This window comes from Squalius cephalus, assembly GCF_949319135.1.
Source record: "Squalius cephalus genome assembly, chromosome: 8".
Taxonomy (NCBI): domain Eukaryota; kingdom Metazoa; phylum Chordata; class Actinopteri; order Cypriniformes; family Leuciscidae; genus Squalius; species Squalius cephalus.
In genome coordinates this window covers 34,606,637-34,621,903 of record NC_137129.1, presented here as the reverse complement: position 1 = coordinate 34,621,903, position 15,267 = coordinate 34,606,637, and the positions used below count along the sequence as shown (strand labels likewise).

The following is a 15,267-nucleotide window of genomic DNA, read 5'->3' as shown; positions in this document are numbered from 1 at the left end:
TACTGGTGCTTTTTAGGTTAGGAATGTTCATTTAAGTGCTTTGGAATACTCTTCTTGTATTAAATCATTAAAATCTTTTATTTAATTGAAATTTAGATTTTGATTTAATTCGTCAATAAATAATAAAAACAGATATCTACTTTGCAGATTATTTATTCATAATGACTGCTTACAAATATAAATGTGAAATGTCTTTAATCATATTTTTTTTGCTTCGAAAGCACACAAAATGTGTACATGAATATAATTTTGTACTTAAAGGTAGGGTAGGTAGGATTTTTGTAAAAAAAAAATTTTCAAATTTGTTTAAACTGTCTTTATATACCAATACATAATTAAAATGTAAGTGCTCTGAAAAAAAGAGTATACAAATCGAGTGACTGTAGACCTTTTAATCTGCAATAAACACAGCTCATTATTTCCATTCGGGACGAAACAATTGATTGGTTTGGCCGACTGTCACTCACTCTCGCAACCATGGCTACCACCACTGTTGCTACAAGATCTGCCCATATGCGCGCGCACCCGTTTGATTTGAGGAGTGCAAGAGGCGCGGAACCTACGAAGAGTACAATTATGGCAGAGAAAGAGCATTCAAAATTCAAAGCACCTGCATATGCAGTCAGCGAAGGCAAACAAGGCAAAAACTACTTCCTCGGACCCTGGTTGCCCGCACTCTTGAACGGCCTCCTCTGCTTCGTCCTCGACCCCGGACCTGTCCTCGAACCGACGATGCGGTACTTGTCTCCGGAGTGTAGTCCTCATTAGAGTCAACAATGTTTTCATCATGGAAACTCTTACATGCAAAACACCGTATATGTTATGAATCTTACACGAAGTTCACCTTCATCACAGTTTAACTGATGGTAATGGAAAAACGTGTATCAATGCAACCTGTTTTTAGCTTTGCCTTATAAATATAGCTCGTTACCTATAGCCTAAATATAGCTCGTTACCGAATCAAACAAAATATATTTTAAACTTTACCAGTATCGATATGCTAGCTTGATAGTGAGTACTAAAAGCCATCTTATTTGTTTATATTCATAGTGATAAAGTTAGGTATTTTATTACATGTGATTCTGACATGATGTCACTGCATGCACTGCGCTCCTTCCTCTCCACTCGTCTCAGGTAAATAATGCGTCTTCCAGCTGAGCCTGAGCGTTTGGCGTTGCGCGTTCATGTGTTTTGAGGGCGTGGCTTTGGAAGGAGCCAAGAAGGGAGGGGGTGGGGTGAATGGAAATAATGAGCTGTGTTTACAACAGTCGTGAGAGGTCTACAGACACTCGATTTTTATACTTTCTTTTTCAGAGTACTTACATTTTAATTATGTATTGGTATATAAAGACAGTTTAAACAAATTTGGAATGTTTTTTTTTTAGAAAAATCCTACCTACCCTGCCTTTAAATCATTGGGGCCCTATTTTAACGATCTGAAACGCAAGTATCAAAAGCGAAACGCAAGTAACTTTGTGGGCGGATCTCAGGCGCTGTTGCTATTATACCGGCGGGATAAATGACTCTTGTGCCCAACGCAAATCTAAAATGGGTTGGTCTGAAGCTACATTAGTCATAGGTGTGGTTTTGGCGTAACGTGAAATAAACCAATCAGAGCGACATCTCACATTCCCTTTAAGAGCAGGCGCGCTTGTTCCATGGCAGATTGCTATTATAACGGCAGATTTGCCAGGCGCCCGCAAGGAGCGGTTCACAGCCGAGGAGACCGACATTCTCGTCAGGTCCGTAAAAGACAGAGAAGTGACATTGTATGGGTATGGGAGAAACCCACCCGAATTAGCTTCGGTTAAACAGGCGTTTAATAATTTGGGTAAATGTGTAAGCTAGATTTATGCATATTTTCTCACATCTTCGGACACCACAATGATTTCCCTTGTGTGGAATATTTTTCCTTGTAATTATGTATGTTTTGCAAAAATGGCAACTGCTGCGTCTGTGATAGATGAGATCTTTACATGAGAGAAGTGTATGCGCGTTGTGCACACGCTACATTATGGTCAAGCATGCACCCTTAAAACAGCATCTAAAAATCCACTGACTTTAGACTAGGTTTTTCCTGGTCTGTGGCGGAATTGTTTTCTGGAACTGCAAAATAGCACCAGGGAAAGTTTGCGCTGGAACACGCCTCCTCTTTTCGCCTAACCGCCCCTGGAGCACAAGTTCATTCCCTAATTTACCGACGTGCGTCTGTGGAGGGAAAAGTCCGCTGTGCGTCGGGTGCAAAATAGGAATGATAAATGCGTCGGTGTACAAAGTCAATTGCGCTGGGTGCAAAATAGGGCCCTTAGCGTTATTACAGCGATATTGGCTTCAATACTTATATCATCCACCCATAACATTAAAGCACACCAGCTTTGCATTAATGATGTCGAAAATCATCTTGTCCTCACAGTCACAACTGTCATGATTGATCTCTTCAAGCATTCATTATTTGTTGAATGGTTAAACTATAGTGTTAAATTACATCCACAATGAGCAAATAAGGCTACATACTTCAATAAATAGGGTTCAGTGTAGAACTATCACGTTTTGAGTTCTGTGCATGTTTAAGTTTCTCAGTTAGTCTTCTAATCTGTTAATTACTTCAGTTCCCTTTTGAAAGGGAACTCGCACTGGGACTATATGGGGGAATGCCCTCCACGTGAACCCGTGTCTGAAAAGCTATCCAATCACGGCAATCGAATTTGACCGGTGACAGCCTATGACGTCACTCCTAGTGCGACTTGGAAGTATAAGTAGAACATGTCATCCTCTTTTCGTCTTCAGGGACTATTTTTTCTGATTTGCAATCACCTGAAAAAGGTAAGAACAATTATGGCAAGTGATAAGCGTTTCAAGAAGTGTGTGGATCCGTATCTCAGGTATCTGACACCAGATGACACACAACTTGTGCGTTTATTGTTTGGGCGAAGAGCACGCACGATCAGCTCTTCTTCTCAAGGGAAGAGGGACAGGAATATGGGCCCAGTGGTTCGGGTCCCGCTCATGCTGAGGCACTGCGGAGACTCGGATCATGGGGTTCCCAGATGGAGCTCGCTGATGAGTTTGAGAGAGGTGTTTCTCTTTCACGCCCATCAGAAGCTTGCAAGGGTGAGCTGCTGAACGAGGATGTGTTATGTCTTACATCCTCTGATCCAGCAGCAAGTGCTCTGCTGGCACCTAGCCCAAGAGAGCAGAAGATGGCTGATGAGGGTGAAGAAGAGGTACAACCTGAACCCTCACAGCCTCCCTGCCCCGCGTATGATGAGCTGTTGGGTGTTATGGAGTGCGGTTTAGCGAAGGAAGGAGCCGTTCGCGGCAGGCTGGATCAGCGTTTCCTTTCTGGCCATAACTCCCCAGTTCCCGTGAGCCTTCCATTCCTTCCTAATCTGCATACTGCGATCAAGAAGGCATGGAAGAACCCATATTCTGCACGCATCCATAGTCAGCAGCTAGCAAACTACGCTGATGTTGTGGGGATGCGTGAACATGGGTATGTGTTGATGCCCCCAATCGACAAGACGTTCGCGAACTATTTCGCTGCTGGAGAGGCATCACCACTAAAAGCTCCGGCCCTGCCTTCCAAGCCACTCAAGATGACATCTTGCTTGAATGGCAGGGCATACGCAGCAGCATGTTACACAATGTTTTACAGGCATACCAAGTTGACCTGCTGAAGGATTTGGATCGGGGCAGGGTCTCTCAGTGAAGGATCCCCTTCCTCATGTTCATGTACAGAGACTCATGTGAATGTTTAAGTCAGCAGGACTCATCAGTGGCATCTGGTCCCTGTAAAAAAACCAGAAACAACTGTGAACATGCTGATATCAAGAGAAACTATAGGGCTGCACCATTTTGGGAATACATTTTAGATTTTTCTGGTTAAAATTGCGTTAAAAAAATCAAAAATCAAAATAAAAATTATATATATATATATATATATATATATATATATATATACGTTTGAGCAGATATCCACAAACACAGTATTTAACAGTAAACACGGGTCTAAACATTATAATTCACACCATGTTAGAGTAAACACTCATACTATCTTATCTTAGCATATTATCGAACATAAAAACATCCTTTTGTATATAAATTTAGAATTGAAATGTTGCCTACCTGTCTATAGTTCACATTTCAACATGTTTCTTTTTGAATAATTTTTTTTCATATTGTTATTGTTGCATATATATATATATATATATATATTATGCAACAATAACAATATGCAAGCTGTAGTGAGTCAACAACAAAACTACAGCTGATGATGCTCATTATGTTCCTCAAAGAGTGCTGAGAGGTTGTGAAGTAACCTCTTACAAAAAAAAAAAAAAAAAAAAAGCACTTGATAAGGAATCAAGTTTAAAAAAAAAAACATATTACACATTAAAAACAAAAACCTAGAGGTTGCACACAACAAAATGGACTACTGCCAGTGACTCTTGTGCATAAAAACTTTACCCAAACGTCATAATGCTTACAATTCAGTAAATGCAAATATATTATTCACTGATAAATTGGCTTAAAGGTAAAAACTCTCAATCTTTAAGATATTAGTTTCAGTTAGAGGTCACAATCTTTCACAGTACATTTAGCAATCAAAACAAGTAAATATATTCCACTGATTTTACAAGTATTCGGTGCAATATAAAGTGAAATAAAAGGAGAAAGGTGTCCCTCTCTCATTATCTTTCTCTTTTCCTTTATCACAACAAGACACACCCACAGTTGAATCAGATCTCACGTCAGAATTCTTACTCAGACATTCGACAGCTGAATCGACTGCAGTGTTCTGTTCTGCCCCACAGACATTATCCCGAGAGATAAAAGGTACATTTTCCTTCAAAATATTATGGTGCATTAGTTTAGCTATAATTCTAAAACTTAGTTTATGTCAGACCGTATTTGATCTTATTCAGGTAAGTTTTTTTTTAAAACAATCCACAGAAATACATATTACTATTCCTGTCTGATTTATCAAATAAGCATTTGACATCATCTATAACAATGTTTCTCAACCAGTGGGTCGCGACATCATAGGGGGTCGCGAGACTTTCTTTGTTTTCTCGTTGTTACAACGGCACACCCAATAAGTGCGCATCACAAAAGGCTCATAATTGCAACAGGATACCTTTACATGCAACCAGATAATTCGTTAGTAAACGCATTGACGGCTCAATCGGACTGAAAAGCCTTCATATTTACACCTTAATCGATCCTAATGAGCTCGATCTGAATGAAATTTTGATCAGATTGAAAGGGGTGGTTTATTCCTTTTCTAATCCAACCGAGAGGACACACTTGATCGGATTGAAAACCGAAACTGAAAGGACTGCGCATAGTATAAAGATGTATGTCGCGCTGAACGAGCATTTCTTCCTGTTGAATAAAGTGTCATATAAATGAGTGTCCAGGACAACGTCCCACCAGTCCTTGTTTCAGACTCTCATCCACAGACGACTGGTTTTGGGCATTTTTACTGCGTAGCCTAATAAATATAAGCAGCACGGCACAAAGGTTCATATGCTCATTGTCTCCAAATTATGACCAGAAATGGATAAATATTAAGTCTGCTGTATAAAACAAATAAAGAACCAATGTAAGAGAATAGTTAGTGTGCGCAAAAACAGCGGGAAACTGTAGCCTATATTCGTGCAGTGTGCGCATGTCAAAAAGTATAGGGGAGAGCGGGGCACAAAGTAACGCTTTTTGACTTTCTCAGTTTGTGTAAATCTACTTATGGTTCAGAATATTATTATTATTATTATTCCCACATTAATTTCCCACATGTCTAGTACAATTATGTGGTTTTGTTTTATTAATACAGTGTATACTTTTTTTCTGGATATACCCACGAAAGAATGGAAGTGAAATGTGACAACATGCCCCATAGGTGGGGTACATTGTAACATGTGAGGGGCACATTGTAACATGACATATGCCAGCTTAAAATGTTATCTGATCTAATAAAAGAAAATATACAAGACAAACTAAAATATTTTCTAAATAAAATACAATTAAAAAACCTTTTCATATAAAAGAATGGCAATTTTTAATAATTAAATATGAACTCATTTTTGAGTTTTGACTAAGAACACAGGAAAACTATACAACATAGTTCAAAACAAATAAATAATTAGTAATTTCTGAACATTGACTCTCAGTCTTTATTCACCTTTTTCTCACGTTTTCTCAATAAAATTAATAAAACTATAGAATATAATAGCATATTTCTAATAGGGGCACATTGTAACGCGGTGTTACAACATGCCCCCGCCTGCACAACTGGGATTTAAACCCTGCTAGTGTCTTCTGCTAGTTAGCGAAGCATTAAAGAACTATCTCAACTGTTAAATAACATATTGGAGATTAAAATAATATCAGATTTGTCTAATTTTAAATAAACACAAAAAATAGAGATGAAAAATTAACTTAAGTAAGAAATTTACTTTTGCTATGGTTTAATAAATGTCTATGGATATCTTCCAAAAAAAAGAATAATTTTGGCACAATTTTTTCTCTATATAGTGTTGATATGGCAACTAGTAAATACACCAAGTTTTGTCATCCTAGCAGGTGTGGAAGTATTTAAAACAAGTGTGTTACAACTAGCCCCGTGTTACGTTGTGCCCCGCGCTCCCCTATACCCATTTGAAGCTTGTGACATATAAAAACTCAAATCATTACTGCCGTAACTTTCTAACGCTGTTTTTCAACTGTCCTATTACAATACTTTATTATTGCCGCGAACGGCTCTTATTGGGCAAGGTCCTAGCCTACTCTCTTTACATAATGTTACACTAGCCCCATTGCTATGCCAGACCTTATTATACTGTAAGCAGCCACGAAAACCAAAAACAATTATAGGCTGACAACAGCTAGTTTGTGTGCGACACTATGAGTCTTGATATGATCATTTCAGAGTGGCAGTCTCAAGTGTCACATTAATTTGAGTAAAAAAAATCTATTTGCCTCATAGTCTGCCTAATTATTTAAAATATTTGTTTTTTTGTGTGAAATGAATTATAGCCTAATAAGCTATAGGCTAGGCCTAAGGTGTGGCCTAGGTCTAAAGAGGCATTTCGGTTAGGCTATTGATTTATTTCCCGCCTTAGTGGGTCGTATGACTGGCATACAAAAAAAGTGGATCGCAATAGGCAAAAGGTTGAGAAACCCTGATCTATAATTTGATGTTTGTATGAAGATTGGATGTATTTGTACGAAGCAAGAAATTCAAGGAACTCATGTGGGTGTTAAGTGTTAAAATCTCCTATTCCTTAGTTGTTTTAGATCGGTTTAGGCTTTTAAATCATGACAAGAGACAGAGAAAGCTTGACCAGTTTTAAACAAACTTTATTTATGTTTTCTTGATGTTTTAGGAAGACACTTGATTTTCAACAAGTAACACTGGTTTCCCTGCCTGTTACCTGATTCTTGAGTGTTTGTCTGCTATTAAAGTGTTGTTTGGATTTCATCTTCTGAGTCTTCAGCCTGTTCCTGAGTACACCACAGCGTTACAGGTTTATTGATATTATGTAGTGATGGTGAAATGAAGCTTTGTGAAGCACCGGGGCTTTTCCCCTCGACTGTATTGTAAAATCAATGGTATTACTCGAAGCTTTTCAACACGACGTTGCAAACGGTTGCAAACTACAACATCTTGTGGTCAAAAGGTGGAAAAGCTGTCTTTCTGTCCCAGAAGACCCATCCATTTTTTTATTGTTTCATGTAATAAAACACTTTGTGCTCTGTAAACCGCAAAGCAATAAAATAATCCTCATAATTCATGTGTTAGTGTTGATGTAGTTCATACACAATGTATGAACAAACATAAAAAAAAAAATAATAATAAATGGGACAAATTAACGTGTACAGAAACAATTCTTATGAATCTGCTTTGATTAACAAAAACTTATTCACATAAACTTTAGCCTCAGTCCTATATATATATATATATATATATATATATATATATATATATATATATATAAAATCAAAATAAAATAAAATTATTGTGGAATGGTGAAGTGCTTGTGAACTGGGGAGCTGACATTTTATTTTGTGGGTAATTTAAGAAATTTAAGATTTTTATTAAGGAACAGGACTTGTTCAACAGTGTGAGGGTTAAGTCTATTTCTTTTTTTATTTACTACTTCCGAAGGGCATGACACTCGAAACCTGCTCAAAGGGTTTGCACTATTTTCTAATCTGATTCTGAATATTAAGCAGTCACATGACTGTGTGTACAAACGAAGCTTCGGACATCACAGATCACGTGGTTATGGAAAAACGAATCAAGCTCCGATACACTGCTTCAATGTGAGATGTTTCGTTTTTTTTGATACAAGCTTCGAAGCCTCGGTGCCGAACGTCACATCACTACTATACTCTGCTCTGTAAGAATCTAAACTTGTTAAGCAGGAAGTGGCATTTGGGGGAGATGCAGATATATGATATCATGTCTAACACAACACTGCTGCCAAACCAAGTAATGAAATTAAGAATGCAACAAGAAAGTAATATTTGTTGACACCACAATGTTTAGAACCGAAAGGAGAGGAAAATAAAACTGGGCATGATACTTGCAGCCAAGGTCATGAGTTCCCAGGCCTGATAAAATGTAAACTTTGAATGCAAAGCATTGAAATCAATTTGGATAAAATGTCTACCATGAAAGTCGCAGAAATTCAATCAGAATACAAAACAAAATGTTCCAACCCTCCACTTTTTGTTTTGACAGGGAACTTACTGAGCTGAGGACCTTTGGTCATGTGAGAACAGATCAGTAAATGGCTTCAAATACCATAAACTTCATCACTTGGAATGTTAATGGACTTAAGCGACACAGAGATCAGAAATTTCAAGAACTACAAAATGTGGATGTTATTTTATTTCAAGAGACGCACATTGGAGAAGGAGATGAAAATACTGTAGAAGACTTTAAAGATGAGTGGCATATTTTCTACACAAAGTTTACCTCTTCCAGCAAGGGATCAGCCATACTAGTGAGGAAAACACTAGATTTCAAATACATAAGTGATGAAAAAGATAACAGTGGAGCTTATGTTGTGTTGAAATGTAAACTGGAAGGTCAGTCGTACACTCTTGTTAGTGTTTATAATCATCACACAGACACAAAAACCCTTGAAAAACTTTCAAGGTACCTGCAGTCAATGACCACAGGGCTGCTGGTGATTGGTGGAGATTTCAACACAGTTCTCAATAGATTTATCGACAAAAAATGGAACAATTTGACAATCAATAGTTCTCGTAGTAAACTGCTGTTATTTGTAGAGAAGTTCATGAAATCTCTTCAGCTGGTTGATGTCTGGAGAAGAAAGAACCCCATAAAGCAAGATTATACGTTCTACATTAAAGACTCTCCTGTGTCCAGGCTGGATTACTTCTTTGTTCCAGAAGAATGTATGTGGCGTGTCGGAGTTTGTGAAATAAGAGACTCAGAGAAAAGTGAAAACAAAGACCACCGGCCTGTGTCTTTAGAGATCAACATCCCTGAGATGCCTATTCAGAAAGATCCACAGATACAAACAATCTTCCAATGGCTGAATATAAAAAAGGATCTTTTGACAGATAAGACTGGTTCATCAATGGGTGAAGAGAGCTCACATGCAGTCAGTGAGGTTGACATTGTGTCAGCTGTACATTCTCTTCAAGTGTCAGACACACCGAGACCAGACGGCACCCCAGCATCCTCCTATAAAGACAAAATTCAGGATCTAATTTTATATATAAAGATGCTCTATGACAGAATCCACAGCGGTGCATTTAACTGCTCTGAGGCACACTTTAATGAAACTGTGAAAAGTCCACATGATGATAGTCAACACTTTTTTAATGTTGACTACCTCATCATTGCAACTATTCTGGCAAGACGCCTAGATGACGTCATTGAGTCCCTTCCAAAGGGGCGGGTACAAAGAGAGTCAGCTGCAGTCATGATCACTCCCAAAACACATCATGCTTTAATAAGTTGGAGTCATGTTAAGGATGAGCTAGAACAGCAAAAACGGTCAAACCCGACTCTGAACCAGGATCTTCTCATGATAGAAAATCTCCTCAGTGATGCAAAAGAAGATTTTTCAGTTGAGAAATACAAACTGCTACATCAGGGCAGCCCTTTGACCCCAGGACTCATAATGTTGGCTCTAAAAAGCTATGCCTCACAGTTATTTGGACATTTAGAAAAGTCTGGGGTTTTTATTTTCAAACAAAGTGTGATAGTTTGCTTTCAACCTGAGGACCTAGAAATGGTCAAAGCTACTGTGGAGAACAATACTACTGAAGTATATGAAATAGAGATATTATCCAAAGGAAATGGTGAACTGCTACAATTAAACTGCCTAGGAATTGATGCTAAGGATGAGGACTGGGACAAAGAATCAGAAGAAAACTGCTCTCAAGCAGATGGAAGGGATGATGGGAGTAAGGTGTATGAAGAGAGTGAATATGAGTCTAAAATCTCTGAGGAAGACGAATCAATGGAAGTCGATGTAAGGTGAGGATAATGAATAAAAGGGCATGGGCATTTGGACAAAGAAACCTGAAGTACTCTGAGCACATGGTTTAAAATCCTTCCTAAATTCTGACTTTACCCAATATAAACAATATGCTTTAAACATACTTTAATAAAGATTAGGAGATACTGTCATTCCAAAGTGACTCACAGTTGTTGGGTTTTGCTCAGGAGCAAAAGTGGTGAGCTGGAGCAGAGAAATGTTCCCAACTCAATTATTAAAGTGGCTCATTCATTGTACCATGAGCCATTTAGGCTATAACTACTATCAACCAGTTAGCAAAAAAAAAAAGTTCACATAATTTGGTCTACTATTTTCCTGTTGATCTCTGTGAAGCCGCTTTGACAATCTGTATTGTATAAAAGCACTATCGAAAAAAGGTGACTTAATTGAATTAACTGGAAATACAATATGCAGTATCTGTTGATTTGGGACAGTAGTTCTGTACATATTTTGAGGACATCATAATTAGTAAAGTTGTACATTTTATAATTAGCAAAGCTGTACTTTTTTTTTCTTTTTTTTTTTTTACTATAATTAGTAGATCAGCCATTTCTGGACCACTGAAAGAAGAGATGGAAACATTTCGTGGGATGAAGAAGAATATACCTCCACTTCTTCCTGTACCATCACAATCTTCATCTTCCTCTGATGGTGAGCAAATAAATTAATTATAATAACAAATATAATTATTAGTTGTAATTAGAACTAAATAGTTGGAAAAAAAATTTGGTTGGTAAGAAAAAAAAAAAGGATCTTTAATAAGAATGTATGTTCTTCCCCTCCAGGACTTTCCATCCATCCCACAATGACTAGACAAGGTATACAAATTAAAGATCATTGTACATTCTTTGATTGAGGCAAAATAATGAGTTAAATGAATTCTCTGATATAGGTACTAAAAGAAAGCGTGATCATAAATCATCCGACTTGAGTATGGATTCACCGCTGACAATAGGCAAGTAAAAACTGAATCTGTCCACCTCTTACCTGCCACTTGTAACTAATCACTTGGTTGCCTAATAGTCATACAGGTATCACATTCATCCATCATTCATCCAAACTGTTTGTCCTATATAGCGTCACAGGGATGCTGGAGCCTATCCCAGCATCTCAGGCCGTAGTCAAAGAAACACCCTGGACAGATGGCCTGTCCATCACAGGGATAATTCACACAGACATACAATTTAGAGTCTCCAGTTCACCTGTCCTGCAATTATTATGATTGTGGGGGAAACCGGAGTGCCCGGAGGAAACCCACAGCAACACAGAACAGGGAAATGGTTATGACTAAGGCTATGACTGTAACCTTGATTCCCTGAAGAGGGTATGAGACGCTGTGTCGATTAAAGCTGTGGGAACGCTCTGCATGATTACGTCTTGAAGCACATGTGAAATCAGTCCAATGGTGTGGCAGAACGTCAGAGGCGGTTGACGACATGAACCAGGAAACTATAAAGCCTGCCCTAACAAAGCAACGCTAGCTTCTGATAGGCTGAAGTAAGTCGCTGACAGGCATGTAGGAGGCATGTAACCGAGGTTATAGTTGATTGACGCTGTGGAAACGTCTATACTAACGTCACCATAGCAAGAAGTGTCTGTCCTGTGTGAAATTGTGAAGAGCAGCACTAGGATGAGAGCACCTGGGAACCTGGTGTGGAGTCCAGATTCAGAGAGTAGAACCTCCCGGATGTATGTGGCCTGCCACATCACAAACGTTGTGAAGAGAAACTACTGACACAAGTGATTTACGGACAGCCATACTCCAAGTAGAGTGGGAACGGACTGACATAGCCAATGTCTGGCCTACTCAAGCGAGTTGAAACTGCATGTTATAAAGTAATAATTTGATTATTCAATAATTAAAGAAAATTTGGTTATTGTTGTTTAAACAAACGCTACATAAATATCTCTGCTTGTAGGCTATCTGTTTATTTAAAAAAAAAAACACAGCACAAGGTCTTGTAAAAAAAACTTTTTTGGAAAGTTTGAGACTGATTACATGTAATCATTACATGTAAGAAAAGAAACAAACAAAACAGAATAGAACAAACTTTTAGAACAAAAAAATACATAAAAAAAGCCTATTAGGCTACAAGAGAATTGGTTAAATTTAACGAAAGCAAAATTAAATATGTAAAAGTACATTTTAAAAAGAATAGATCAAACTTTTAGAACAGAAAAATAGAATCAAAAGTTAAAAATAGAGACGACAATAATATAGCCTATATTTCATATTGTAGATGTCGGTGGGCAACAGAAGCCCATTCTTCTGGGGCAGAGCAATAACAGACAAACAAACAAACAAAAAAAAAATACACCAAAAGATCATTATAGGCATATCTCGCAGTCAGTGAAAATAAATTAGGTGCAATTATGTGAATTATTTTTACTATTCTATTGAAGAATGAGACGAATGAAGAGCGCTTCTCTCTTGTGTGAGTGAACACTTGAACTGCTTATTAACCGAACTCGAGTGGTGTAAATTAGGGTTCAATAATTGAGATGACACAGGTTCAAATCCCGAACAAACATGGGCTACTGTAATTTTTTTTATTATTATTAATGGAGAACTCTATTCTTATTCTTATTCTTATTCACCAATAGACCATATAAAATATCTAAAATAAAGATATGCAACACGCACGTTTAAACAACAAACAATAAAATCAGAACCAGCGTTTCTGCTCCTGTATTGAGAGATAGCACGCAGCGCGTTTCAGTTACGATCCTTGCATGCACGGCTTTTCAAAATGTCACAAGTCGTATTGGGATTGTTTTGAATGAAATATTGACGTTTATAATTAAGTATTTTGGCACACCAGGCCAAGTGGCGCTACGCATTGTTCTAAAATCTGGTTTTATTCTGACATGTTGAATTAGTGTTCGACAGACATGGTGGCTCAACTAAAACAACTTAATACTCTGCCATTTTTTGGTCTTACAGATAAGAGTACATCATTCAAAACTGTAAACTTTTATTTATGTACACTCACAATAGGTGAAAACAAAACGTTCTAAATGACAAAACGTTTTCTGTGGTCTCTGTCTCCGGGAACTGCGCATCACAAAAATGAACTGAAAGCCTTGCACTTGCCTCAGCTCATTCACAAAAAGAAATATGTCTAAAGCTTTAAAGCTTCTAAATATTTAAAGAATGTTATATGATTATGTAATCCATATGAAACCGAGAGGCACAGTGGATCTACTCAAATATGTTTATCATGTGTATGAGTGTGTCGCAATGAGGAAAGGACAACGCAAGAGTGAAAATCTCTCTCTAATTAAATGTAAATCGCCCTGAATTAAAATGTAAAAACAGATCAAATCATTTCTTTTTCGAAATTTTGCGATCTTGTTTCGTTTAAGTTCATAATTATTCTATACATGTTATTTAGTTTAACAGCAGCACGAAATACACACTGTGGTTTGAGATTTATTTGAATAAGTAAAAAATAACCGCCCTCTAATTAATTCACAAATCGCACCCTGGTTTTAAGGATCCAAAGATCCAACCCGACTGAAAGATGAACATGAGTTTGAAGTTTGTATTTTGTTTTGCTTGGAAAAAGCTGGCCTAAACCGAAGTAGCATTCTAATTCTTCAATTAGCCTATTGAAATAATGAAATCTTTAGTTAATAAACTTTTTTATGACAGAAATATTACTACATAGCCTAAATGATTTAATTCCTTCATTATCAACACTTTAATAATGCTAATGTCTAGAATAACGAGTTAAGTCTGAATTGTCTTAATGTCTGAAAAGCTCCTCTCAGAGCCTGTGGGGGGTTTGGAAAGGCAGTTCAGTGACTTTATCGTAGGGGTGCAGGACAATAGCCTATAGGTGTTAATGTCCCGTCTTTCAAATGGAGAGTGTTGGATAGCCAGCCTGATGATACAAAACAAGCAAAATTCCTTTCAGGATAAATCTCTCGATGTTTCCAAATAGGCACCATCTTAATTAAATTATAAATATTGTAGCTAATAATGTATTTAAAGGTTTTTCATAAAAAATAAAAATAAAAAAATAAATCAATTGAAGTGTTCAATTCAGTTGTTTCAACTGGTTTTGTAGTTTTAGAATGTTTGAGCACACTGTATGATTGTCAACAACCTGGCCTTAGCTAAACATGAACTGTTGACGAAACGTGTTCATGCCAACTAGATACGAATGTGAGTGAGCAGCAGATGCTGAGCGCTTTAATTCGCGATCAAGCTCGTTTTATTGTAGTCCTAAGGTGAATTCAAAAAGGCATTCTTTTTCCTTGAAGCAACAATGGCTAAATTATGTGTTACAGTTGTTTTTTTGTAATTGGTGTTTGGATGACAGTGTGATGATTAGTTGTAATTTCATAGTGTAACAGAGGGGGTCAGTAGTGGTGATTGTTAACCTACCAGCAGGAGAGAATAAAAGCAGAGAAATGTTCATGAAAAGATGCAGTTTATTTCATGCACAACAATAAACTAAACAACACGCAGCGAAATAAACAGTAGGCCTATTATCAGCTGTATGATGTGAAAAATTTAATTTCAATCGAGACCCAGTGCGTGCATTGAGGGAGACAAAAGAAACGTCTTATTCTCAGTGAGGGAGGATAAGAAAGCTGTGTTTACAACTGTGACAATGAGCGCTTACCAGGATCAACTAAATGCTGTTTTTTCAAAAGTATGTTAAGTTTGTGGCTCTGTTCTTGCAGTAAACTTGCACAATGTTCTTGAATGAAT

The 15,267-nt window shown here is 37.4% G+C and overlaps 1 protein-coding gene across 3 annotated transcripts in view; it reads left to right on the top strand.

Moving 5' to 3' along the window:
* The first annotated feature begins 4,746 nt into the window (after positions 1-4,746).
* The window catches only part of LOC307162791 (nuclear GTPase SLIP-GC-like), a 28,627-nt gene continuing 18,106 nt past the window's right edge, over positions 4,747-15,267 (top strand). Inside the window, exons 1-5 of one of the 3 annotated variants that reach the window (XM_079878411.1) lie at positions 4,747-4,836; positions 8,747-10,522; positions 11,083-11,195; positions 11,330-11,362; positions 11,437-11,499. In XM_079878411.1, the coding sequence (XP_079734537.1) occupies positions 8,796-10,522; positions 11,083-11,195; positions 11,330-11,362; positions 11,437-11,499 (1,936 nt within the window). In that variant the 5' untranslated portion in view covers positions 4,747-4,836; positions 8,747-8,795. The remainder of the gene's footprint in view (positions 4,837-8,746; positions 10,523-11,082; positions 11,196-11,329; positions 11,363-11,436; positions 11,500-15,267) is intronic. The other 2 variants (XM_079878412.1, XM_079878413.1) reach the window with 2 other exon arrangements.